Genomic DNA, 23,500 nt, shown 5'->3' with positions numbered 1-23,500 from the left:
CCACCATGCCAGGGGAGGGAAATCTACAATGAAGGATGTCCCTGCAGTAATGCTGCTGGACCCAGCATCCCAGTGGGCTCTTGGGTCAGCTCTCCATTTGAAATGACCACTGCAGTCCGGGAAGGAGCTGTGGGGAGAGGGAATGTGGACGGGGCCATGGGCCACTTGGGGCAGGGATGAGTGGGAGGAACCATGAACCTGCTTGACCTGCTGTGTGGTCTCAGGTCCTTCTCTGGGACCCAGCTCCCCGTGTGTGGGATGGAAAACCAACTCAGGGCTGGCTGTGCCATGTCGCCAAGGTGGCCCCTTGTCCCCAGTGCAGCTTCTTATCCCCATCCCCAAGAGTGGGGCTCAGTGGCCTTGGAGATGACAGTTATGACGAGCCTCCTACCCCAGTGCCCGAGGGGCCACCTCCTACAGGAGTCCCCCGGGCTGGAAGGCCTCGGGTCCTTCTTCCGTGCAGAAATCCTGAGATTTCAGACCCTAGGGTTTCTGCGCCTTTAAGCTGGGCACGACTTTTGGAAATCCTTCCCCAGACAATAGCCTCAGAGCAGGGACTGTCCATCGCTTGGTCTCCCAGCGGGACAGCAGTGCTCTCTCTCCTGCTAAGCAGCCCAGCGGAAGTTCTGCTCCGTGTGCAGGTCTCTCCCGCAGTGATTGCAGGGGCACGGCTTCCCGGCGTCCCCTCCCTGGCTGTAGAATAACACAGGACACAGAGGAAGAGGGGAAGGGAGGAGAGGCGGGAAGACGGAGAACAAGCCCTGAGCTGTGAGTGAGGTGGCTACTAGTGCGGGCTCCACAATCTACTGCCCTGTATTCAAACCCCAACGCTGCCATTTGCCGTGGGACCTGGGGCCACATAATGCCTATCTCTGCCATGGCTGGGCACTTCGCACCTCCCTTTTGGGATATCCCATGGCAGGAGGCAGGAGGCCTGAATTGATGTCCCAGTGGAAGGACTGACTTGTAGGGTGACTTTGGGCAAATCCCCACCCTTGGGCCTCAGTTGGCCACATACTTCCCAAGGGCCCCACAACTCTGAGAGTCTGCCTTGCCCTCTTCCCCCACCCTGTGGGCTTCCCAATCTTGACCTTGAGCTTGCCAAGGTTTATGAAGTTTGTGCTTCCCTCAGACCCCACCCATCCCAGCACCCCTACCCCTGCCCTGGTCGTCAGCTCCCTCTGAAATATAAATAGACTTTTCACATATCAAGCTCCTGCCCTGAGCTAAGCCCGGGGAAAGGGTGTCCCAACATCCCCAACATCCTCTGCTAGAACTCACTGCAGCCCTTTGAGGCTTCAGCGAAGGAGGCACAGAGAGGGAGAGACATCTGTCCAGGGTCACACAGCGGCACAACAGAACTGAAACCTAGATCCAGAAGACTCCAAAATCCCCGTCATTTTAAAAACCTTGTGTTATGGAGAATATTGAACACACATAAAAGTATAGAGCGCCCTGCTGGTATGGCTTAGTGGTTGAACGTCGACCTATGAACCAGAAGATCACAATTCGAGTCCAGGTCAGGGCACATGCCCAGGTTGAGGACTCGATTCCCAGTGGGGGGCATGCAGGAGGCAGCTGATGGACCGATGATTCACTCTCATCATTGCTGTTTCTATGTCTCTCTCCTTCTCCCTTCCTCTTTCTGAAATAAATAAAAAAATTTTTTTAAAGTGGTGAGAATGGGGGGGGGGAGGGCATGTGTGGGTGTGGGGTGGGGGGTAATAGTAAGATATGTACACATATAATACCTCAATAAAAATATTAAAAAAAAAAGTGGTGAGAATGGCATAATAAATGTGCATGTTCTCATCAGTCTCAACCAGCACTAGCCTGTAATTGCTCCTGCCTCCTGCACCCTCAGCTAACCCCCTCCCCGTTATTTGAAAGCATTGTTTCATTTGTAAATATTTCAGTATATGTCTCTAAAGGCTAAAGCCTCTTTTTTAGATATAAACAAATGAACAAAAATCCCTTAACATCACCATTATTCCATTAGTATTCACATTTCCAGTTGTCTCATACATGTAATGTTTTAAGTAGTAGTAGTTGTTGTTTTTTTAATCTGATAGCACAACGGTTAGAATGTCTCTTAAATTCCTCATTATCTATAGGGTCTCCCTTTAACTCACCCCCATTTTTATTTGTTAAAGAAACCAAGTACCTTGCCTTTTGTTTCCCTCAGTGTGAATTTTGTTGTGTCCTCGTTCTTTGTTTAAGATGTTCCTCAGTCCTCTGTATTTCCTAAATTGAAAATTGAAACTAAAAGGCAAGCCTGTGTAATTAACCTATCCCAAATACTGCCCTTGCTTTAACAATAAAACAAAACAAAACAAAACAACACAAAAAAAAACCTGTAATGATAGAATAGCTGGAGTTTACTAATCATTTATTGTGCAACAGGCACTGTTCTAAGCGAAGGAGCATGGTAGGGGGTCGTAGCTGGCTGAGGGATGCCCCCCGGGCTCATGCCCCTCATTGTCTCCGTAGATCTGATTGTGGAGAAATGGGACCTGGAGCTGGAGGCCAATGGCCGCGACCACCACACGGCAGACCTGTGCCGGGAGAGGCTGGTGGTGCGGAGGGGCCAGCCCTTCCGGCTAACGCTGCATTTCCAGGGCAGGAGCTATGAGGCCAGTGTGGACCGCCTCACCTTCAGTGTCTCCACTGGTAAGTACCGTCACACCCTGCAGCCTGCACTGTCCTGCTCTGTGCTTTGATTGTCCCCTGACAGACAGTGGAGCAGGTGACTCCATTGCTCTTTGCCCCCAGAAAATTCCCAGGAGTCACTAGCCCATTTCCCAGATGAGGGAACCGAGGTGCAGAAAGTTGAGAGATGCCAGCCAAGGACACGCAGCTTTGTAAACAGTCTGTGCTTCTGGACAGCTTGGTTCCTAAAAACCTGTTATCATCAGGGTTGGGGTCAAGATCTTTTGTGCTCATCCCCACATCAAAACAACTTTCCAGCTCTTATCAATAGCTGCTTCCCAAATTCCACACAACCAGCCAGGCCTCTGGGATCAGGCCCAAAAGAGGTCTGGGTGCTGGAAAGAACCCAGCTGGCTCCAGCCCTAGGGAGGCTGCCTCAGGCTCAGGGCTGCACGGACAGACCTGGGTTCTAGTGCAGACTGGGCTGCCTACCTGCTGTGTGATCCGGGGTAAGTTGCTTAGCCTCTCTGAGCCTGAGTTATCATGTGAAAAGCAGTCACGGTGAAGCGTTATTAAGTGAGAAGGGCCTTACTTGGGGGAGTGCCCTGTTGACGTCAGTGGCTGTTGCTGATTTTGCTCCAGTGGTGGGTAAAGGGACATCGAGACCCAGCCACCCCATCCCCAGATGCCCAGTGCCCATTCCTGGGAAAGTGGCCTTGAAGGCCGAAGCCATTGCTTTGGTTTCCAGTGGGAACCACTCCTTTGAGGTCATCGAGGGGCCACCTGGCTGGGACTCTGGCCCAAGGGTGGGAAAGGCCAGCTGAGGTCTCCGAGGGCAGGCAGAGCATCGAGCAAGAACTAACTGCACCCATCTGGCTGAGGCCTGTGTTTATTTACCTGGGAGGCCGTTTGATAAGGCTTATCAGAGCGCCTGCAGACTGGCCACGGATATCCCCTTCATCCCTTTCCTCCCTCCCCTTCCGCTTTGGGCAGGGGCACACCCACTACCCAAAGTCACCCCCACACACCCCGCACCTATGGGGCCCTTTCTAACAAAGGGGCCTCCGGCTAGTCTCAGTTCCCCTTCTGTAAAGTGGCAGGTCGGAGTACGTGACAGTGGTGCTCTGGGAAGAGCCAAGCGTAGGATGATGAAAATCACATCTACGGAGCACCTACTGTTTGCATGCCCGTTCTAAATCCCCCATCTCGGAAGCACAAGGAGCCCCCATTTTACAGATGGGAACATTGAGGCTCAGAAAGGTCACGTTACTTGCTCGGGTCACACGGTGTCTAGGAGGAAAGAAAATTCAAACCCGACCCTAGAGTTGAAGTTTTTTGTCACTGTGACCCCACAGCAGGCCCCTTCAGGTGCCTGCCAGGCCTCAGTGTATTCCTCTGTGAAATGGAATGTAGACAACCACCAGCCTGGCAGCCTGTGATTTCCCCCTTTTTTCTTCTTTCTTTTTCAAGGTGTCCCCTTTCTTTCTCCTCGATTATCTAAGTGTTGGATAGTTAGGGTTCCAAGTTCAAGGTTGTGGAGGTAACCAGCCTTCCCACCCCAACAACTAATCTCTGTTCTCCAGTCTTTACCAAATTATCTCAAACCGTAGCCAACCTGCCCCGGCCACTTCCACAGCCCCGGCGGGCAGCCACGGACGGAGGTCACAGTATCTCTGGATGCACACAGCTTCCCCTGTCTGAGCAACTGAGACCCTCCCCGGGGCCGGGGAAGCCTGAGGACAATAGAAGGAAGCCAGGCCTCCCACCTCAAGGCCTGGCTGGTGTCAGCGCCCAGCCCCGGGCCTGGCCTGGGCACCCTAGAAGGTTGGAACATTCTCGCGTGGGATCATCCTGTCCTACCTCTTTAGGGAAACTGAAGCCCAGGGAGGGCAGGTCGCTGGCCAAGTCACCCACAGAATGAAGCGTGTGGCCTGACCCCACACATCCCCGAGGGCTGTGTGTTCCACCCAGACAGTCCGAGACCTGACAGGCTCTGTTATGGGGTACAGACCACAGGAGACAAACACCACCTTTGTCACCGGATTAAAGCTACACTCCCTCCAAGGGAGGGCCAGGGCGTGGGGGTGAGTGGGGTGGGAGTGAGACCAGCCCGAAGGAGTGAAAGGAACTCTTATGAGGCTAATAGAAGGCTTTGCTCTGGGAAGGTTCCCCTCAGCCACCACCCTGGCCTCCTGCCACCCTGGTCTGGGATAGGGCCCCGGACCCTCAGGTCCCCAGAGTCATTTAGGCCCCACAAGAGTGCAGTGTGGAACCGCAGCCCGGGAACTTTCAAAGCCAGCTTACGTGAGCCGCGGTGAGGCCCGGGACAGCCTGTCTTCATGCCCCCTCCAGGCCCCTTGGAAGAAAGGGCCGTGTGTGTGTGTGTGTGTGTGTGTGTGTGTGTGTGTGTGTGCACGCCTAGGTGCTCCGTTGTCCTGGGACAGAGAGAAGGGAAGTATGTTTCCCGACCTTTCCTTGGGGCTGGTATGTCAATAGAGACTGTGGCTATGGGGCCCGGCACAGGTTGTAACCGTGGTGACCAGGTCATTGATCTTCCAAACAGGGACAACTCTGAGAGTGAAAGGGATGCCATTCATAATTATACTAGGACTACAGGCATAGACTGGGACTGTCCCGGCAAACTGGAACATAGGGTCACCCCAACTTGACCCCTCTTGCCTCAGTTTTCATTTTACTCCAGTCTTCAAAGTGTTGTATGACCTGAGAATGCTGATTTTTAATGGTCCCCCTTTTTTAAATATTTTTTTTAATTAATTTCAGGGAGGAAGGGAGAGAGAAATAGAAGCATCAACGATGAGAGAGAATCATTGATGGGCTGCCTCCTGCACACCCCACACTAGGGATCGAGCCCGCCACCTGGGCATGTGCCTTGACCGGGAATCGAACTGCGACCTCCTGTTTCATAGGTCGACGGTCAACCACTGAGCCATGCCAGCCAGGCTTTAATGGTCCCTTTTGATGATACTGAAGATAGCTCACATTTCTGTGTAATTACTACTTCCCAGTCACTGTTTTTTTTTTTTAAATATATATTTTATTGATTTTTTACAGAGAGGAAGGGAGAGGGATAGAGAGCTAGAAACATCGATGAGAGAGAAACATCGACCAGCTGCCTCCTGCACACCCCCTACTGGGGATGCGCCTGCAACCAAGGCACATGCCCTTGACCGGAATCGAACCTGGGACCCTTCAGTCCGCAGGCCGACGCTCTATCCATTGAGCCAAACCGGTTTTGGCCCAGTCACTGTTTTAAATGCCTTCTGTGAACTCTCACTGAATCCTCTAAAGAGTGTTAGGAGGTGATGGCGACAATACACAAGACCTTTTATTTATTGTGCACTTACTATGTGCCAGGCACCTTCTGAGGCATTTCACATGCCTCATCTTCTTTAAGCTTCAGACTGACTTTGTGAAGAGGTAGTGCGATTGGCTCCATTTTACAGGTGAAGAAACCGAGCCACAGAGAAGCTAAATAGCTGTCCAAGGTTACAGAGCCAGTTTCAGACCTGGAACCAGACGCTCCCAGGCATGTGGTCTAAACCTATTTTCTTCTTTGATGAGAAAAGTGCAGATCCGAGAAGCCTGGTGACTTAGCTCAGGTCACACAGCGCTCAGGGCCTGAGTGGGGGAACCAGAACAAGATAGGTTCTCGGGCCCCAGTACTGCTGGCCTCCTCCCTCAAATGCCTACTGTGGGAGACTGTGAGCGTCTAAAGGCTCACAGCTCACTCCTGGCACCCAGGCAGGGTCCCTGGGCCGGTGTCAGGCCTGTTAGTTCATGATTATATTTGGGCCTGGGTGTGGATGGTGGCTGGGCGTTGGGAGGGAGCCCCTCCGTAAGAGCAGGCCCCGTATTGTCAGCAGCAGTGGGCTGGGCTGCAGGGAGGGAGGTGGGAGGTTAAAAATAAACCTTCCTGGGCAGCTGCCCAGTCGAGCAGAGAAGGTTCTGTTTCTCTTTCCCGCCACCCAAGTCCAGAAAGGGAGGCCAGCCGCCCTTGCCCTCCCTGTGACTCAGACCTGCCTGCCTGGGCCGGGCCGTGCCCTCCACCTGAAAAAGCAGCTATTTGAGGCAGGCTCTCTGCCTCCCTGAGCCTCGAGACCCCCTCAAACCTCCCAGGGGGCATCCTCTGGGCATGAGAGGTGCCGAGGGGACAGCCAGAGCCCAGAAACCTGGGCTCAGATGCCAACCTTGCCCAGGGATACTGAAGCAAGCATACAGCGGGCACATGCATGCTTGTTTTGATTTCTGACCCTGGGATAGCCTCCGTTTCCCCCCTCAAGGGGTCCTGGGGGAAGCAGGGAGTGCCCAGGCATTTCATAAAGTGCAAACGGCAATGGGCAGGTGAGAGACGGCTGTGAGCACTCCTAGGAGCTGTCCTGGAGATCCAGAGGCCAAAGGCTGGAGGGGCCACCGGGGATCCCCGTCCCATCCTATACGGAGTCTGGGCTTCTTTTCCTGAAAGGGAAGAAGGACGTTAGCGGGTAAAGGAACTAGGCAGGAAAGGCGGGCTCCCGGGAGCATCTACCCAATTCCTGTCCCTGCTGCAGGCGGGCAAACGGAGAGGGGGATGGGCTTGTCCAAAGTCATGCCAGCCCAGAGCAGCGTGACGGACCCTGCCCCAGGCTGCACTGACCCCTCTCCCAGGAGGAATCTGTCTACAGCTCGTCGTGCATTCCTACAAAACCACCCTCCAAGGTTGGGGTTTGATCCCCCTTTTACAGATGGGAAAACCAAGGTTCGGGGAGATGAAATCTCTTGCCAAAGTTCTCTCAATGGTTAGTGGCAGAACTGGGCCTTGAATCCAGGCCCAAGGACCCCTGGCATGTGCCCGGCCCCTGCCAGTCCTGACTCCCTCCCTCCCTGCCCACCCCTGGCTCATGGCCCCTGCTTTCTCCTTCCACAGGCCCAGCCCCCAGCCAGGAGGCCGGGACCAAGGCCCGCTTCCCGCTGTCCGATGCCGTGGAGGAGGGTGCCTGGACGGCCTCAGTGATAGACCAGCAGGACAGTGAACTCTCGCTGCAGCTCACTGCCCCAGCTCACGCCCCCATCGGCCTATACCGCCTCAGCATGGAGGCCTCCACCGGCTACCAGGGCTCCAGCTTCATGCTGGGCCACTTCACCCTGCTCTTCAACACCTGGTGCCCAGGTGAGGCGCACTCCACCCATGGGCAGGAGGGAGGTGGGCAAGGCCAGACGCACCCATGGGGGCTACTGAGGGTGGGAGGTGGGGCAGAAGAGACATCAAGGTGGACTGAGTGAGGCCCACCCTGTGCAGCTCCGTGCTCAGCTCCCCCAAACCCTGCGATGTGAGGACTCCTCCTATTCCCATGTCCAGAGGAGCAGACAGGCTCACAGAAGCACAATGACTGGCCAAAGCCTCCCAGCCTCCAAGCCATCTTATCCCGTGTCTTGTCCACATGTCCCCATGGCACTGTGAGCTGGGCGTGGAGGTGGCCCGGGGTCGGAAGCTCCACTCAGGAATGGGGTGCCCATGGCTCCCACCTGGTACTGTTTCACGAGGCTCTGTTTTAAACCTCACCAGACCGGCAAGTGAGGGGAAACCAAGGGAGGTGGCGGGGTGGGGTAGCCAGGAGAGGGGGGCAGGAGCAACCAGTGCCGGGGGAGAGGTCAGCAGCCTCGTGTCACAGGCAGGAAACTGAGGCTCAGAGAAGTGAGGTGGCTTCTGGCAGCTCCTTCAGTAAGTGGACGAGGCTGGACGACACTGGGGAGTCAGAGGGGACGCTCAGGAGGACCGAGGCCAACCTGAGCCGATGGGAGGAGGCAGGCGCTGCCACATCACCTCTTGGGCCTCAGCTTTCCCATCCGACTAACGAGGCAGTCAGCTGGGTTTCCTTCCTGCTCCTACACAGCAAGGCGGAGAGGGAGGCCCTGTGGGTGGGCCTCAGCCGAGGAACGGTGTCTCCCCTCAGAGCCTCGGCCCAGGGCAGAAATTCCGGTCTCTCCAGAGTCACATAACCAGCTTCTCACAGGCCATTGCTTTATTTTTTTTTTCTTCTCCACTTGGGGGCATTTGATAACATATTTGAGCAGAAAGATGTTTTATTTTCTCTTGTACATACTTGGGCTTTTATTTGTCATTATAACAGTGAGACAGGAGACCGTCCTCTTTCTAAAACCTCAAGCACTGCAGAGACAGCCACCCCTTGTCACCCCTCCCTGGGGAACACCATCATAGCCACCTTGGGGGGCTCAGCTCCTGAGATTTGGGCTCATGTGCCGGAGATATCACTGCATTGAGCTCCTCTGTCTCCTTAAACGTAAAAGGATCCCACAAATGCATCAACCCACTGGGTTGTTTTTCTTCTACAACATGTCTTGAGGATCTTTCCACATTCATCTGCACACATAGACTCGTTTTTTTTATGTGTTTTTATTGATTTCAGAGAGAGGAAGGGAGAAGGGAAGAGAGATAGAAACATTGATGACAGACAATCATCAATCGTCTGCCTCCTGCACGGCCCTTCCTGGGGATTGAGCCCGCAACCCGGGCATGTGCCCTGACCGGGAATCGAACCGTGACCTTCTTCTGGTTCATGGGTCGATGCTCAACCACGGAGCCACACCAGCTGGGCCATCCGCTCATTCTTTTTGAGCACCTGAGGGACCATATCCTGTCCGTGTGGCTCTTTCATTCATCCGGTCCCCTCCGTCAGGGTCTCACCATGGGGAGGGTGGGGCAACGAGCACCCTTGCTTTCGTGGCCGCATGGGATGCTTTCTCAGGACAGACCCGGCCTTGCTGGAGCCGCTGTGTGCTTGCTTTGGTATAGGTGCTGCCGAAGCGGGCACACGCGTGCTTGTTTTGATGTCTGACAACCTGCAGGGCTTGCAGCCCGTTGGCAGCCCAGCCCGTGGAGCAGGAACATGCAGTGTCCTCCTGCCACCCTGCTCTGTGCGATTTCAGAGTCCAGCGAGCAGGGAGCAAGGTTCCGGGGATGTCTCCTTCCTCTGGAACTGTCCCCTTCCTGCCCGCGGGTTGGCGTGGCGGTCAGCCAAGCAGCACGGTGACTAAAGTGACCCACATCCCAGGGTGGGAGCCTCGAGGAAGCAGTGACTGGAAAGCAGGAAGCTGGGCTCTGTGGGGGGTGGGCTGGACGGGGACACTGTTCTCCTTCTGGGGCAGAGGGCAGGATCCGCCCGTGAAAGGGGACCCCCTGTCCCTGCGCTCCACATGGGCAGGATCAAGTGCCCGTTACAGTGAGGCTTCTGAAGTGCCCACCCTTACCTGAGCTGGGAACCTGACCGGGGGACACCCAGCGTGCCGACACGCTCACGCCGATGGGAAAACACCCGTGGGCATTTCTTTCCCTTTCATTCTCTTTCCCACACTGCCAACTGATTTATCACCACATGGTTCTCTTATCCTAAGGCTAATTTTCATTGCACAATTTCCCGAGCCAGAGAGCAGGGTACATAAGACGCTCAGCCATTGCCACGTCTGCCTTCCTCCAAGCAGTACGAGCGGGGGTGCTGGTCACTGCAGAGGGGCCCCAGGGGCCCTGGCCGCTGAGTTCTAGCCCGGCTTTGCCAGGAGCGCCGGCTGCGCTTTCTCAGGCGGACTTCAGAAGGCACAGGGCCTGGGGCCACCATTCCTTCAGGGGCCCACAAAAACATGTCAATTGTTTTAAAATCAGAAGAAAACAATAAATGTTTAGGCCAGAGACTTTGTCTTACTATATAATATTACTATATCTATCATTAAAGCAATGTAGTCATGAAATATATTTTTAATATATACATTTTTTTTAATGGAAGCAAAAATGCCCAAAGGCATAACGTGGCTCTGGAGTTCCCCTTCCTCCGTTTCTTCACCTGTGACATGGAGATGGTGAAGGCCAGCCTGACATTTAACCTCCTGCCCTCTGGCCCCGGCTACCTCCGCTCCCTTGTCTGTCCTCACTAGTCACAGGGAACTAAGTGCCCTGCGTTTTTCAGCAACTTGGCTGTCTCTGGTTCCCGGCTTAGCATGTCGTCAAGGCAGCAGACGCCACCTGCTCCAGGTGGCTGTGCCTAACCCCCGAGCTGGACAGGACCCCCCTCCCCAGAGCCGCAGACACACTCTTCCTTGGCTTTCTCTCCACCCTGAATAGTGCTCCTTCCTCACGCTGGCTCAGGCTTTAGCTCACGAAGCACCTTTCAGATCTGCCACCCATTGTGCTCACAGGGAACACAGAGAGGTGGGCAGAGAAGGAGACCTGACCCGCTCAGGGCCACACAGCAAGTGAGGACCAGAGCCAGGGGGCTCCCCACTCCTGCCCAGGCTCCTCTGCCTTTTGTTTTAGCATCAGTTTTCCCATTCTTAAATATTCTTGAGGCTCAATTTTTCCACCTGCAAAATGGGGCTTTCATGGATCCCTTCTACATAGGGCTCTTGTGGAGAATAAGCAAGCTATTATATACCACACTAGAAGCCCGGTGCACAAAATTCGTGCACGGCGGGGGGTTGTCCCTCAGCCCAGCCTGTACTCTCTCCAATCTGGGACCCCTGGAGGGATGTCCAACTGCCCGTTTAGGCCCGATCCTGGTGTATATCCAAGCTATTATATACCACATGCTTATCACAAATCCAACCTGGCGAATGTTGGATGAAAGGCAGCCCGCTGTTGCTGTCACTAACTGATAATACAATCTCTACCATTGACATGGGATTATGTGTTAATGATTAGTTTTTCAGATTAAATGATAGAAAGGCTTCTGAGACGCCGACCTGGCCCCGGGGAGTTGGCACCCCGGATGCCAAGTCTGCGGGAACCCTGGGCCTCACCAGACCCAAAGCTGAGGCCCCTTCCTTCCCACCCACAGCGGATGCTGTGTACCTGGACTCAGAGGAACAGCGGCAAGAGTACGTCCTCGAACAGCAGGGCTTCATCTACCAGGGTTCGGCCAAGTACATCCACGGTGTCCCTTGGAACTTTGGGCAGGTACGGTCTCACCCGGCCCCTCCCCACCATCTCAGACCCACTGTGTGCTGGGCCCCGGGTCTGAGGCAGTCAAGCTGCCAAAGTGTGATGGGGCCTCAGAGCCGTCCACCCCATGTTGTCAGCATTCAAGGTCCCTGAAAGGGAGGCTCAGAGACAGTTCAGGCCAGGCCTGAGGTCACACAGCGAAGGGTTTGTGTGCTGCCGTGGGAGCAGCAGCCCCAGATATTCAAGGTGGGAGAGAATGAGGGGAGCCTGTAGGAGTTGTGGGCAGGCAGTCATTCCAGGAGGGAGAAGGGGAACATTCAAGGCCATATACCAAAATAACAGGCAGCACTTGGCGAGTACTTACTGTATGCTCAGCATGTACTGAGAGCGGGCTTTAAACCTTTATCTCCATCGGGGGACCTCAAGCTTAAATATACATCAGAATCACTGGGAAAGTGTGTCAAATAACACATCACTGGGCCCATCCCCAGTTTCTGATTCAGTAGATGTGGGTGTGGGCTGGGATTCTGCATGTTTAACAAGTTCTCAGGGGATGCTGATGCTTCCGATCTAACGTCAATACTTTGGGAACCGCTGGTCTGGATATATCAGCTAGCTACTGCCGAATAACAAACACGCCTAAACCTGAGAAGCTTAACTCTCTGGGTCAGCCAGGGCATGGCTGTCTAGGCTGAACTTGTCTGACCTCAGCTGGATGGTTCATCTCTGCTCCCTGTGGTTTCTCATTCTCCCAGGCCAGCCTGGGCTGGTTCTCCAAACCATTGCTGTTTTCCTCTACCATTCAGCCTCCCATAAAAACTCTTGAGACAGTGCTGAGAAAATTCATGAAGCAAGAACTATCTCACCCCTGACCCCTCAACCTCCTGATGTAAAGGAAGGGAATAACTGCCCTCAGGGGACAGGGCAGTTCCTGAAATAGGCACCATGTGATCTGGGCTTTGAAGGAGGTGGGTGCATGTCTACTAGGCCAAGGGAACTGCATGAGCAAGAGCTTGGAGATGGGAAAATGTATGCCTTAGAAGTATCCTGTGGCCTGGGGAGCACTGTACTTATGAAGGAGGCCCAGGAGGTGAAGTGGGAGAAGTCAGCAGTGTTCAGGTTGGAAACTGGCCTTAATGTCAGGCTGATGGCAATAGGGAGCCACAAAAGGGTTCAAGCCGTGGAGAGAGACCTGTGATGAGGCCTGGTTTGGGACAAGACCATCGAGATGGGGAGCAGGGGGCAGACGGAAGAGCCTTCGAACATGACAGAGCCGTGGTCCAATGGAGTGACAAGGAGGGAGTCCTGCTTCTGATAAAGATAAATTTGAGTTGCAAGGATGAGAAGGTGTGAGCCATACAGAGAGTGGCAGGAAGAGCGTCCCAAGCAAAGGAAATAGCCAGTGCAAAGGCCCCGCGGTAAGAGATGAGATCCAAGAGGGGCACCCCGGCCGCAGATCATGCAGGGCCTTGCAGGCTACAGAGGAAGATCTAGACTTTGATGAGTACGGTAGAAACAGAGGGGTGACGAGATTACCAGTAGATTTATACCTTTCTAATCTACATCCGTTCCAACCAGAGCAGTGTGTGTGGGTGGGGTGGGGGAGGCGGGGGCCCTCATCCGCTCTGCAGGGTGAGTCAGGTTTTGGGGGAAGTAGGAGATGTGGCTGAGCAGAGAGGGCAAAGGGACACTGGCAGGGCCTGAGGTGACTCTGAGGGTAGAGAAGCCCCAGGGACACTGGGCTCCCCACTCAGCGGTCTCTACTCCAAACCCCCTGGACCCCCCAGCCAGACCCTGGATGCAGGCACACCCTTTTCCCGTTCTCATACACTCAGTCTTTGTCCCACCCCAGCCCCTCCTCGGCCAGGAGCAGCTGGCATCACCGTCTGTGTAAGGCAGGCTGACCCCCCCCCCCCTCCTCCTCTTGTTTCCTCTGACACAGTTTGAAGACGAGATCCTGGACACCTGCCTGAAGCTCCTGGACGTCAACCCCAAGTTCCTGAAGAACAGTGGCCGTGACTGCTCCCGCCGCAGCAGCCCCGTCTACGTGGGCCGGGTGGTGAGCGCCATGGTGAGCGAGCAGCAGGGCCCACCCGAGGGGTCCATGACAGAGCACAGTGCGGGTTCCCAGGGGGTGGGTGAGCCTCAGCTAAGAGAGCTCGTATTTAGAAAGACAAAATCTACCCACATGAGGATAGTGTCACGTGATCCCTCCAAGCAGTTCATTCGTTCAGCAAATGTTTATCAAGTGCCGCTATGTCCCCGGCCCTGGAGGAACAGCTGGGTTGAAGACATGTGTGGTCTCTAACTTCAGTGAGTTTATGTTCCAGTGGGAGAGTGAGCGGAGACAGACATAACCAAAACGTCAAGTGAATGAGTTGCATCGTCATAAATAATGATGCAGGCGCTGAAGGAACCCAGATGTGTGAGAGTGTCTGACCGCAGGGCCTAACCTCAGAGAGGGAGGGGGCCTCCGTGAGTGATGATCCCTGAGCTGATATACTAACTGGGAGGAGGCGAGCCTTCCAGACAGAGGGTTCTGCTTGTGCAAAGGCCCTGACTAGGTACCGACTCGGGAGGTTTGAAGAGCAGAAGGGAGGCCAGTGTGTTGGAGCAGAGTGAGCACGGCGGAGCAGGGGGCGGGCGGGGCTGCAGAGGTGGGCAGGGGCCAGACCACGCAGAAGCCTGGATTTTATCCTCGGTGGGGAAGGGAGTTGGGGGAGGGACACAATCTGGGCAGGAGCCAGAACTGGTCTTTGTACTCAGATCACACGGTGCCATTCCCCTGCCACCCCGTGGACACAGTCACATCTCCAGCCTCGCGTTCGTGGCCTCGACCCCTCTCCACCTCCTGCCTTCCCTTTCTCTTTCCCGCACCCTGGCTGCCAGCCCCAACCATCTCTGATGTACCACACAGCCTGTCACACCTTCGCACCTGCTGTTCCCTCACCCTGAGACTCCCTTCCCTGCCTTTTACTATGCGCTGGACTTGTGCTCTACCTGGCACAGCCACCGCCCTCTCCCAGACTTGATCCCCCTGATGCCCTGCTGGTTGCAGGTCAACTGCAATGACGACCAGGGTGTGCTGCTGGGACGCTGGGACAACAACTACGCGGACGGCGTCAGCCCCATGTTCTGGATCGGCAGCGTGGACATCCTGCGGCGCTGGAAGAACTACGGCTTCCAGAAGGTCAAGTACGGCCAGTGCTGGGTCTTCGCTGCTGTGGCCTGCACGGGTGAGCTGCACACTGGGGTGTGGGAGGGCCTGGAACCTTTTCTCGGCTCCATGAGCCCTGGAAGTGGGTGCAGAGAGCCCTGGAGTGGGAATCAAGAGGCCCAAGGTCTCGTCCTATCTCTGCCACCAATGCCATCAATGTACTGTGTGGCCTGGAGCCAGTGGCTGCCCCTCTCTGTTCCTTTTCCCACAATGAGGGATGTTATTGGGGGGGGGGGGGAGGCGCAGCATGGGCTCACGGTTATAGACTTTGGAGCCAGGCACACCTGAGTTAAAAATCCCCACTTTTCCATTCACTTGCTCTGTGACCTCGAGCAAATGACTTCTTTCTGATCCTCAGTTTCCTCATCTGTAAAATGGGGACAACAGGTCTACCTCCCAGGGTGGGTCTGACATAAAACTGATCGGCACGGAACTTGGCCCCGTGTAGGTCTTCTTAGGTCTGACCATGAATAAGTTGATAATATTATCATCAATGTCAAGAAAGAGAGCACTTTCTAAAATGCAGAGGAGGAAAAGAGAAAGCAATTTAAAAAAAAAAAAGGGGGGGGGCGGGGGGGGAATCACTAAAAAAAATTCTTGAAAATTTAAGCCCAGAGAAAGGTTGAAGATTGTTCCAGAGCTGATGATGGTGCTTTGAGAATGGGTTAGCATCAACCAGTTGGGAACATGGAATCAAGGGTGGAATTCAAACCCCAGCTGGGCTTCTTACCATGTGTGTCCTTAAGAGTAAATCACTTAACTTAAATGGGCGTAATAATAGTGCCTTTATTCTGGGGTGATGTAAAGATTGAGTTAGCATATGTGAAATGTTCAAATTATTTCATATGCATAACAGCAAATACATACATAGTGCTGCGGCCATTACTACCACTATTATTATTATTATTATTATTATTATTATCATCATCATCATCAGGCAATCTAAGAGGCTGATCTTGGGTTCCTAGCTTCTCTGACTCTAAGACCAGTACGCAGGCCCAGAAAGGGGTCCCAGCAGCCCCCACACTTTCCTCCACTCCAGCAGGCTGGATGGGGACAGCCTGACCCCATTTCCCAGCAAGCCTGCCTCTGCTTTTCCTTCCCCATCTCCACTCCTCCACGACTGTCTGCCCCCATGACCTCTGAATTCCTCTTTCTCGTGGAACCTCCCTCTCCTGCCCCTTTCCTCCGAGGGGCCTACAGCACACCTGCTCGGAGAACCCCATGGGTTTCCTGGAGAAGCCCCATCTTTGTGGTCTGAGTCCCTGCGCTCCCCTGCGGATGCCTTCTTCCCCCGGGACTGTGACCACCTGCAGGTTTAGCTGCAGATCTTGCCCTTGACTGTCCTCTTCCCCGTGGCCAAGGCTAAGTCAGGGTCCTTGCAGCCTCCTCCCAGGCATGGCGTGTAATGGAACCAGGAAAACTTAGGCAAACCAGGGGCTGTCTGACTTCCTTGGTCCCAGCATTTCTTCCCGAAGCCAAATGGTGGGTTGGTCCGTGGGCGCTGGAGTCTTACTGCCTAGTTTGATCCCAGCTCCACCTCCAGCCCCTGGGTGGACTTGGGCAAGAGAATTGGTGTCTCCAAGCCTCAGTTTCCTCACCTGTAGAATGGAGACAGTGGTGACCAACCCAATTCACAGGAAGCTTGTAGGATCCTTAGCACCGTCTCCGGCTCAGGTTAGGTTTGCGTTGGGGGTTGCCAGGGGAAGCTGTGATTCCTCATCTGGGTCATGGGGCATTTTCTGGACAGACAGACATTTGCAGTGATGGGCACTGTGACACACTCTGCTGGTCCACCCTGGGCACTGGCAGACTGGACTGCCCACACCCAGCACCTCTCTGAGTCATCACAACATCCAGACAAGCAGCTATTATTAGCTCCTCTCAGAGGAGGAAATGAAGGCTCAGAGAGGGGAAGTGTCTTATCCGAGGTCACACAGCTGGTGGGTGAGTGGCACCGCCGGGCTTGGAACCACGTGTGCTTGACTTGGAGGAAGCCTCCCGGCCTTAGACTGTGATGGAGGCTTCCCAGACACCACCCCTGGGGACAGGCATGGTACCTTGCTCCTTGGGCAGTGGGGACAGGATCCTGGTGGCATGGCGGGGCAAGGCCTAGGTTTGGGCCACCAGCCTTCGCTGAGGCAGCGGCCAGTCTGGCCTCTGCCCAGGCCTCAGGGCACAGGAACCAGGCAAGAGGCTCCTTTCCTGCCTCCCAACGCCCACACATCTGGCCTGAACCCTGGGCCTAGTGGATGGCAGGCAAAGTTCACCTCCCTGCCCCCACCCCCCTGATTTAGCAACTCAACCTCCGTCAAAACTAAAAGCGAAACAAAAGTCTTGCAGGTCATGTTGGTAGGGCTTTTTTGCTTCACTTCTTTTTTTAGCTATTTACTTTCTGTTTCCTACCCTGAGAATGTGTTACTTTTACAATATACATTAAAAAGCACCTGAAAGATGGGGAAGTAAAAGCCCCATAATTCCATCTGTCAGGAGCACCCAGTACCGCCATTCGGGCAAGATTCATGCCTGGGGTTCCCTCCTCTCCATGTGCTTTGGAGTAAATGCAGGACCCTCCTCATCCATGACTGTGTCCCAGCACATCTGACGACACTGCACCTGCACCCTGACCTTATTTTATAGAAGAGGAAACAAGGCCGCGAGAGGCGGAGGGACTGGCCCCAGGTCACACAGCAGGAAGCAGCGAGGGCTTGAATGGAAGGTCTCCTGACCTGTGTTTCCTCTTCTGCCTGTTTCACTGCTTGCCCCCCACTCTGAATCTCTATCCTTCCTTCATTCCTCCCTTCCTCCCTCCCTCCCTCCTCCTCTCTCTACCTCACCCACACCTTCATCGCGTTTGGCAAGATAGTCTGTGCCAGGCCTATGCTGGGATACGAAATAAGACAGATCCCTCCCTGCCTCGGAGGACTAACTAAAGACCCCCTCACGTGCCCACCCATGGAGAATGATGATGAATCCCTAGTCTTGGTATGAATGCAAACAATGGGGCAATTTAAACCCAGCCATGTGGCTTTCCTGGAGGACAGAACAGCACATGCCAATGCCCTGTGGCTGGTGGGAGTGTGGATGCTGGAGGAGCAGTGAGGACGCCAATGTGGCTGGAGCAAAATGTGCAGGAGGCAGTCAGGGGCCAGACCCTGCAAGGCCAGGGGGCCACAGCCGGAGGTCTGGCCTTGACCTCAAGGGCCACGGGGAGCCATTGCAGGTTTAGCAGAGGCATGTTGATGTCAGATTTGCATTTTAGACGTTTCTCCTATTCGCTGGGGGTACAGAGTGGACATGGGGCGACTAGCAAGGTGGACGCCATTGTCTGGGTAAGGGGATGACCCACCCTCACCACTTGGACAGTGGGTGCAGTTTTCACTGGGGTACAGATGGGCATGTCTTCAGATCCTCAGCCCGACCCGTAACCCCTCTCTCTGTCGTGTCCCCCCTCCCAGTGCTGCGGTGCCTGGGCATCCCCACCCGAGTCGTGACCAACTACAACTCGGCCCATGACTCGAACAGCAACCTGCTCATCGAGTACTTCCGCAACGAGTTTGGGGAGTACGAGGGTAACAAGAGCGAGATGATCTGGTGAGGTGGGGCCCAGGTTGGGGGTGGGGCCCTGTGGTCTCCAGGAGGGGAAATCTGGGAAGGCTTCTCAGAGGAGGTCACATTTGAATTGGGTTTCAAATCTGAATAGTTTGTACAAGGGGAAACGGGGTGAGGGGAGGGCTGTCCAGGCAGGGGGAACAGCAGGAGCAAAGGCCAAGAAGAGAAAACACAGCGCAATACGTGGGTGGTTTCAGGGAGTAGTTGTCGGGATTCTGGAGGCCAGGATAGGGGCCTGCGCTTCCAAAGGCAGCGGCTGTCACCCCACCCAAGGCTTCCAACTGGGAGCAGGTCTGGAGGGAGAGACTGGAGGTGGGGTGTGGTCCGGGCAGCAGGGGATGAGGCCTGAACCAAGGCACAGCCTGTTTCCAGAGGCTGGAAAAGAAGGGACAGAGCCAAGAAATGAGGAGGAAACCTCAGCTGAACATCAGGAGCCACTGCAAGGGGAGGGCGGTGGGAGAGGCGCTGAGAATGACACTCTGCAGGAGCGAGCACCTGGCCAGGGCCCACAGAGGGAAGAGCAAAGAGGAGTGTCAGGGGGCCATGCTGGGCTCAGCGGAGGACCAGGCGAGTGTGGCCTGTGGGGAGGTGAGGAAAGCCCGAGTGTGAGTCCTGGCCGACATTCCGCTTCGTTTCCCAACAGGAACTTCCACTGCTGGGTGGAGTCATGGATGACCAGGCCGGACCTGCAGCCGGGCTATGAGGGGTGGCAGGCCCTCGACCCCACGCCCCAGGAGAAGAGTGAAGGTGGGTAGGCGTGTCCCCACTGCCTAGATGAGGAAACTGAGGCTCAGAGAGCACTCACCCAGAGTCCCTCCGCTGGAGAGCACAGGGCTGGCATTCTAACCCAGGTCTGGCTGACCCGAAGGTCACCGACTGGCCCATCTGGTGCGGGGACCTCACTGATGTGATATGCTTCTTTGTCCTTTGAAACGTCATTCCTGCCCGCTGTGGGAAACAGAGAGTAAGGAGAAGCATAAAGAAAATATCAGATAGCAACTTGTCCTCTCCCTCCTCACAAAGCATCGTTAACATTCTCACACAGTCACCTCCAATTAGATGCTTGTTTGCATATGTGTGTGCAGGCGAGGAAGAGAGAACCAAGGCGAAATTGGTGAAGCCAACTCAGAACATAATACCTAGGGTTTACAAAGTAAACCAATTACATTGAAATAGAGTTATCAAAAATTTTTAAAAACAAATTTGTAATATAATCACATAGATTTCATATGACAAGATCTAGTGGTAGAATTAATACATTAGGTAACTTGGTAGCAGAGATAAACGTTCTCTCCAAATATCTGTGGCAACCATGAAGTGATATGAAAGTATCTGTGGTTTTCTGGGAGATGAGTCATACGTGCACCTAAGATTATGGTTTGCCTGCTTTCACGGTCGAAGGAAGTGCTGTCCCCGTGCAGTGAGGAGAAGGACCTCACCTTCCCCCATCCAAGTTCACGGACCCCTGAATTCTATTCGTTGCACCTTGGGGGTCCGTGGACTCCAGGTTAAGAGCTCTGGCTGTAGGCGGCCTTTTATGCTAATTTGTCACTTTTCCGAATGCCATTAGCATCTCTCTACCAGGCAGTGTTCTGTGATTTGAATTTGAATTTCAGGTTATCGTGTTCCATCAAATGGACGCACCATTATATAGTTACCCGGCCTCCAGTCCTCAGCTTTCAGATGTGTGGCCAGTTTGAGGCAGCTGTAAACCACACTGAGGTAGACGTTGGCGCGGGTGTTAAACCAGTCAGAGGCCCTGCCTTCTCTAATGCGGCCAGCTGCTTGGCTCCCTCGGCTCCTTGGGTGCTTTGGGATAGTCTTCTATTTTATTTATCACTTACACGGCACCTAGTATATGCCAGTCCTCACTAGGAAGGTATAAATAGCATCCCCAACAGGAAACCGAGGCTCAGAGAAGTTAAGTAACTACTGCAACGTCACCCAGCTGCTAAGAGCTATGATTTGAACCCCAAAAGCTGGGCTCCAGGGTCTCTATCCTTAATTCTTAGCTATGATGCTTTCCTAGCAGTGGAGTCCCTGAGTCCAAGGGCTTTATGGCCTCGAGACTTTTTGCCACGTGTGGTTGACTTGTGGAAGGGTTTGGAGGGTGCCATCCTACCCTCATCCCAGGTGCATCTCTGCCTCCTCTTTCCCCCAACCAGGGACATACTGCTGTGGCCCAGTTCCAGTTCGTGCCATCAAGGAAGGCGACCTGAGCACCAAGTACGACGCCCCTTTTGTCTTTGCCGAGGTCAATGCCGATGTGGTGGAATGGATCCGGCAGGAGGATGGGTCCATGCACAAGTCCATCAACAACTCCATGGTTGTGGGGCTGAAGATCAGCACTAAGAGTGTGGGCCGTGACCAGCGGGAGGACATCACCCACACCTACAAGTACCCAGAGGGTAGGTGCCCAGAGCCTTCAACACTGCCTTGCAGATAAGCTGCCGGTTTTACCAGCCCGGAGTGTGTGTGTGTGTGTGTGTGTGTGTGTGTGTGCGTGCGTGTGTGTGTCTGTGTGTCTGTGTGTGTGTGTGTGTGTGTGTGTGAGATTTGGCAGTCTGCATACAATGGCCTGTAGGTTACTCTCCATTCCAAAAAATTCCTTAGGAACAGGTTATACTTACCAAACACACTGGAAGACGGTGGTAGAGGATAATTTGTTTAGGAAAATGATTCTATATTCCACAGAAGGATTCCATTTGGTCTTTAAGCCTCACTTTTTGGGGGGTTGGCTTGACTCAATAAAACTGAAGGGGATGTCTGTTATATAGGAGAGGCATGCATCGTAACAAAAATGAATGATGTCCGTGTTGTGTGTTAACAGCGCTCACCAGCAGTGGCACCTGCAGGTGTAGATGGGCAATTCCCCACTTTTTCATTGCAATGCACTTGTACTAGAGAGGCTTGGAAATCCAGGGGGCCCTGGAGGAGAGGTTCTGGAACTCGGTCGTGTTTATTTTTGCCGTAGTTCTCAGACAGCCGGGGAAGTGCGCAGGACGGTGGATGGGGAGGGGTTAGATGAAAGAGAAATGGACCAAGAGAGATTTAAAGATAAGATGGGTTCAATCTGGCACAAAAAACGAGACTTCTTTCTGTTGCTAATGTTAAATCAGTAGGAGGTGGAGGGAAGGACGTGGGTTATTTTTAAAATTGGATTCCAGCGCATCTGACAGCCAGTCCAATGCGATTGATGTTTCTAAGCATCTGCCCAGCACAGCGGGGCTCACAGGGATGACGAGGAAACCAGACCCCGGCCCACATCTGGCCCACATCTGGCCCTCACTGACTTCCCAGGGCTGGCTGGGGGGTGGCGGTTCCGAGGCCGTGCTCTGGGTGGAAAGGATAACAGAAGGAAGAGATGTTCCCGGGCCTCTGAAAGGTCCAGAGAGGATGGTTTGACAGGAGGAATAGAGATGTGCCCCCAACAACATGTTGGGGAGAATGAAAGGAGCATAGGAGAGAGGTAACGGGAGGATAAGGAGGGCAGCCTTTCCTGTTGGAGAGCTCCATGGGGGGGAGGGGGCCGGGGGGGGGGAGGCAGGGGATCAATTCTGTGCAAACACTTGCAGGCGAGAAAGTTCAAATTGTATTGATGCTTACTACGCGCCAAGCACTATGTATGTGACATAAAGATAAGTAAATACAATCTTAGTCCTCAAGCAGCTCAAAGGGCAACCACGGAGACAGAAAACAGTTTGGTGAGCTAAAAAACCGTAACTGGCAACAGGCAGCTGTGAAGCTCCAGAAGACACTGTGATTGATTCATCCTGCGGAAAGGGCTCATTTGGGGCAGGGTCTTGAGGGATGCATAGGAGTTCACTTTGGAAAATGAAGAAAATATTCTTTCCTCCTCCTTGGCACAGAAATGTAGAGATGACGCTCTTTCGGGGCTGGCTCTGAGTCACCCGGACTCTGAGAGGCCAGCTTGCTCCGCCCCAGCCTCCTTCTTATTGAATTAGGTTCCAGCCATGGAGATCTCTTGCCTGTCCCCACAGGGTCCGCAGAGGAGAGGGAGGCCTTCAGGAAGGCCAACAACCTGAACAAGCTGGCCGCTAAAGAGGAGACGGGGGTGACCATGCGGATCCGCGTGGCCCGGAGCATGAAGATGGGCAGCGACTTTGAGGTCTTTGCCCACATCACCAACGACACCGCGGAGAGCCACGCCTGCCGCCTCCTGCTCTGTGCTCGCACTGTCAGCTACAACGGGGCGCTGGGGCCGGTGTGTAGCTCCAAGGACCTGCTCGACCTTTCCCTGGAGCCCCATTCTGGTAAGGCCCTTTGTTCCCGGGCCAGTTATGGACCACAGACCGGTGTGCTAGGAAGGGCCCTGAGCCCTGGGCGTGTGCAGTTTACCTCCCCATTTTCCAGGGGAGAAGACTGAGCTCAGAAAGGTTAAGTGGCTTTCTCAGGACCACACAGCTGGGATGTGGCAGGAATGAGACTCGAACCTGTGCTGTCAGCAGCTACACTGCTTTGTTCCGTCTCATGTTCCCAGACTCTCGACTGCTCTCTCCCAGCTAATTCCTTTCCTCTGTCTCCAGCAACTCCCGCAGCCAGGAGCCTCTCTCCCCTGGAGGTGCCCAGCCTCTGAGGGAAGAGGTCCTGAACGCTAGGGCCATGTGGCTGCTGAGCACTTGAAGCGCCGCTGGCACAACTGCAGAACTCAAGTTTCCGTTTCCCTTTGTAAACAGCCGCGTGTGGCCAGAAACTGCCACAGTGAACAGTGTCGCTGTCATGGTGACAGGAGAAACTGTCCAGTCCGCTGCGGAGAGAAGGTTGTCCTCCTAGCCCTGGTTGTCTCCTCATAAATGTTTAGCCCTGGCGCCTGTCCCGTCCGCCCTGTAAGGCAGACCCCCTTCCCCTCCCTCCTTAGTTCCGTGTCTCCCCTGTTTTGGGGTAAAATAATGCCAGTAGATGACCCAGCCCTCAGCCCTGGGCAGAGCCTCTGCCTGCACGGTCGTCTCCTGGGTCCCTTTTGTTGCCCAGCTTTGTCACCATGCCGGGTTGTCTTCCTTAAGACGGGGTCATCTGGGGCTGGGTCTTGAGGGATGCATAGGAGTTCACTTTGG

At 54.3% G+C, this 23,500-nt stretch overlaps 1 protein-coding gene across 1 annotated transcript in view; it reads left to right on the top strand.

The window, feature by feature from the left end:
* The first annotated feature begins 2,468 nt into the window (after nt 1-2,468).
* TGM2 (transglutaminase 2) overlaps nt 2,469-23,500 on the top strand; it is a 28,434-nt gene continuing 7,402 nt past the window's right edge. The window contains exons 1-9 of the mRNA XM_008149629.3: nt 2,469-2,670; nt 7,574-7,816; nt 11,493-11,611; nt 13,539-13,667; nt 14,655-14,832; nt 18,272-18,407; nt 19,069-19,172; nt 20,591-20,833; nt 22,427-22,699. Of these exons, the coding sequence (XP_008147851.2) occupies nt 2,469-2,670; nt 7,574-7,816; nt 11,493-11,611; nt 13,539-13,667; nt 14,655-14,832; nt 18,272-18,407; nt 19,069-19,172; nt 20,591-20,833; nt 22,427-22,699 (1,627 nt within the window). The remainder of the gene's footprint in view (nt 2,671-7,573; nt 7,817-11,492; nt 11,612-13,538; nt 13,668-14,654; nt 14,833-18,271; nt 18,408-19,068; nt 19,173-20,590; nt 20,834-22,426; nt 22,700-23,500) is intronic.

This window comes from Eptesicus fuscus, chromosome 12 (assembly GCF_027574615.1).
Source record: "Eptesicus fuscus isolate TK198812 chromosome 12, DD_ASM_mEF_20220401, whole genome shotgun sequence".
NCBI lineage: Eukaryota > Metazoa > Chordata > Mammalia > Chiroptera > Vespertilionidae > Eptesicus > Eptesicus fuscus.
Note: the sequence above shows the minus strand (reverse complement) of the source record. Positions and strands in the feature narration are given on the sequence as shown.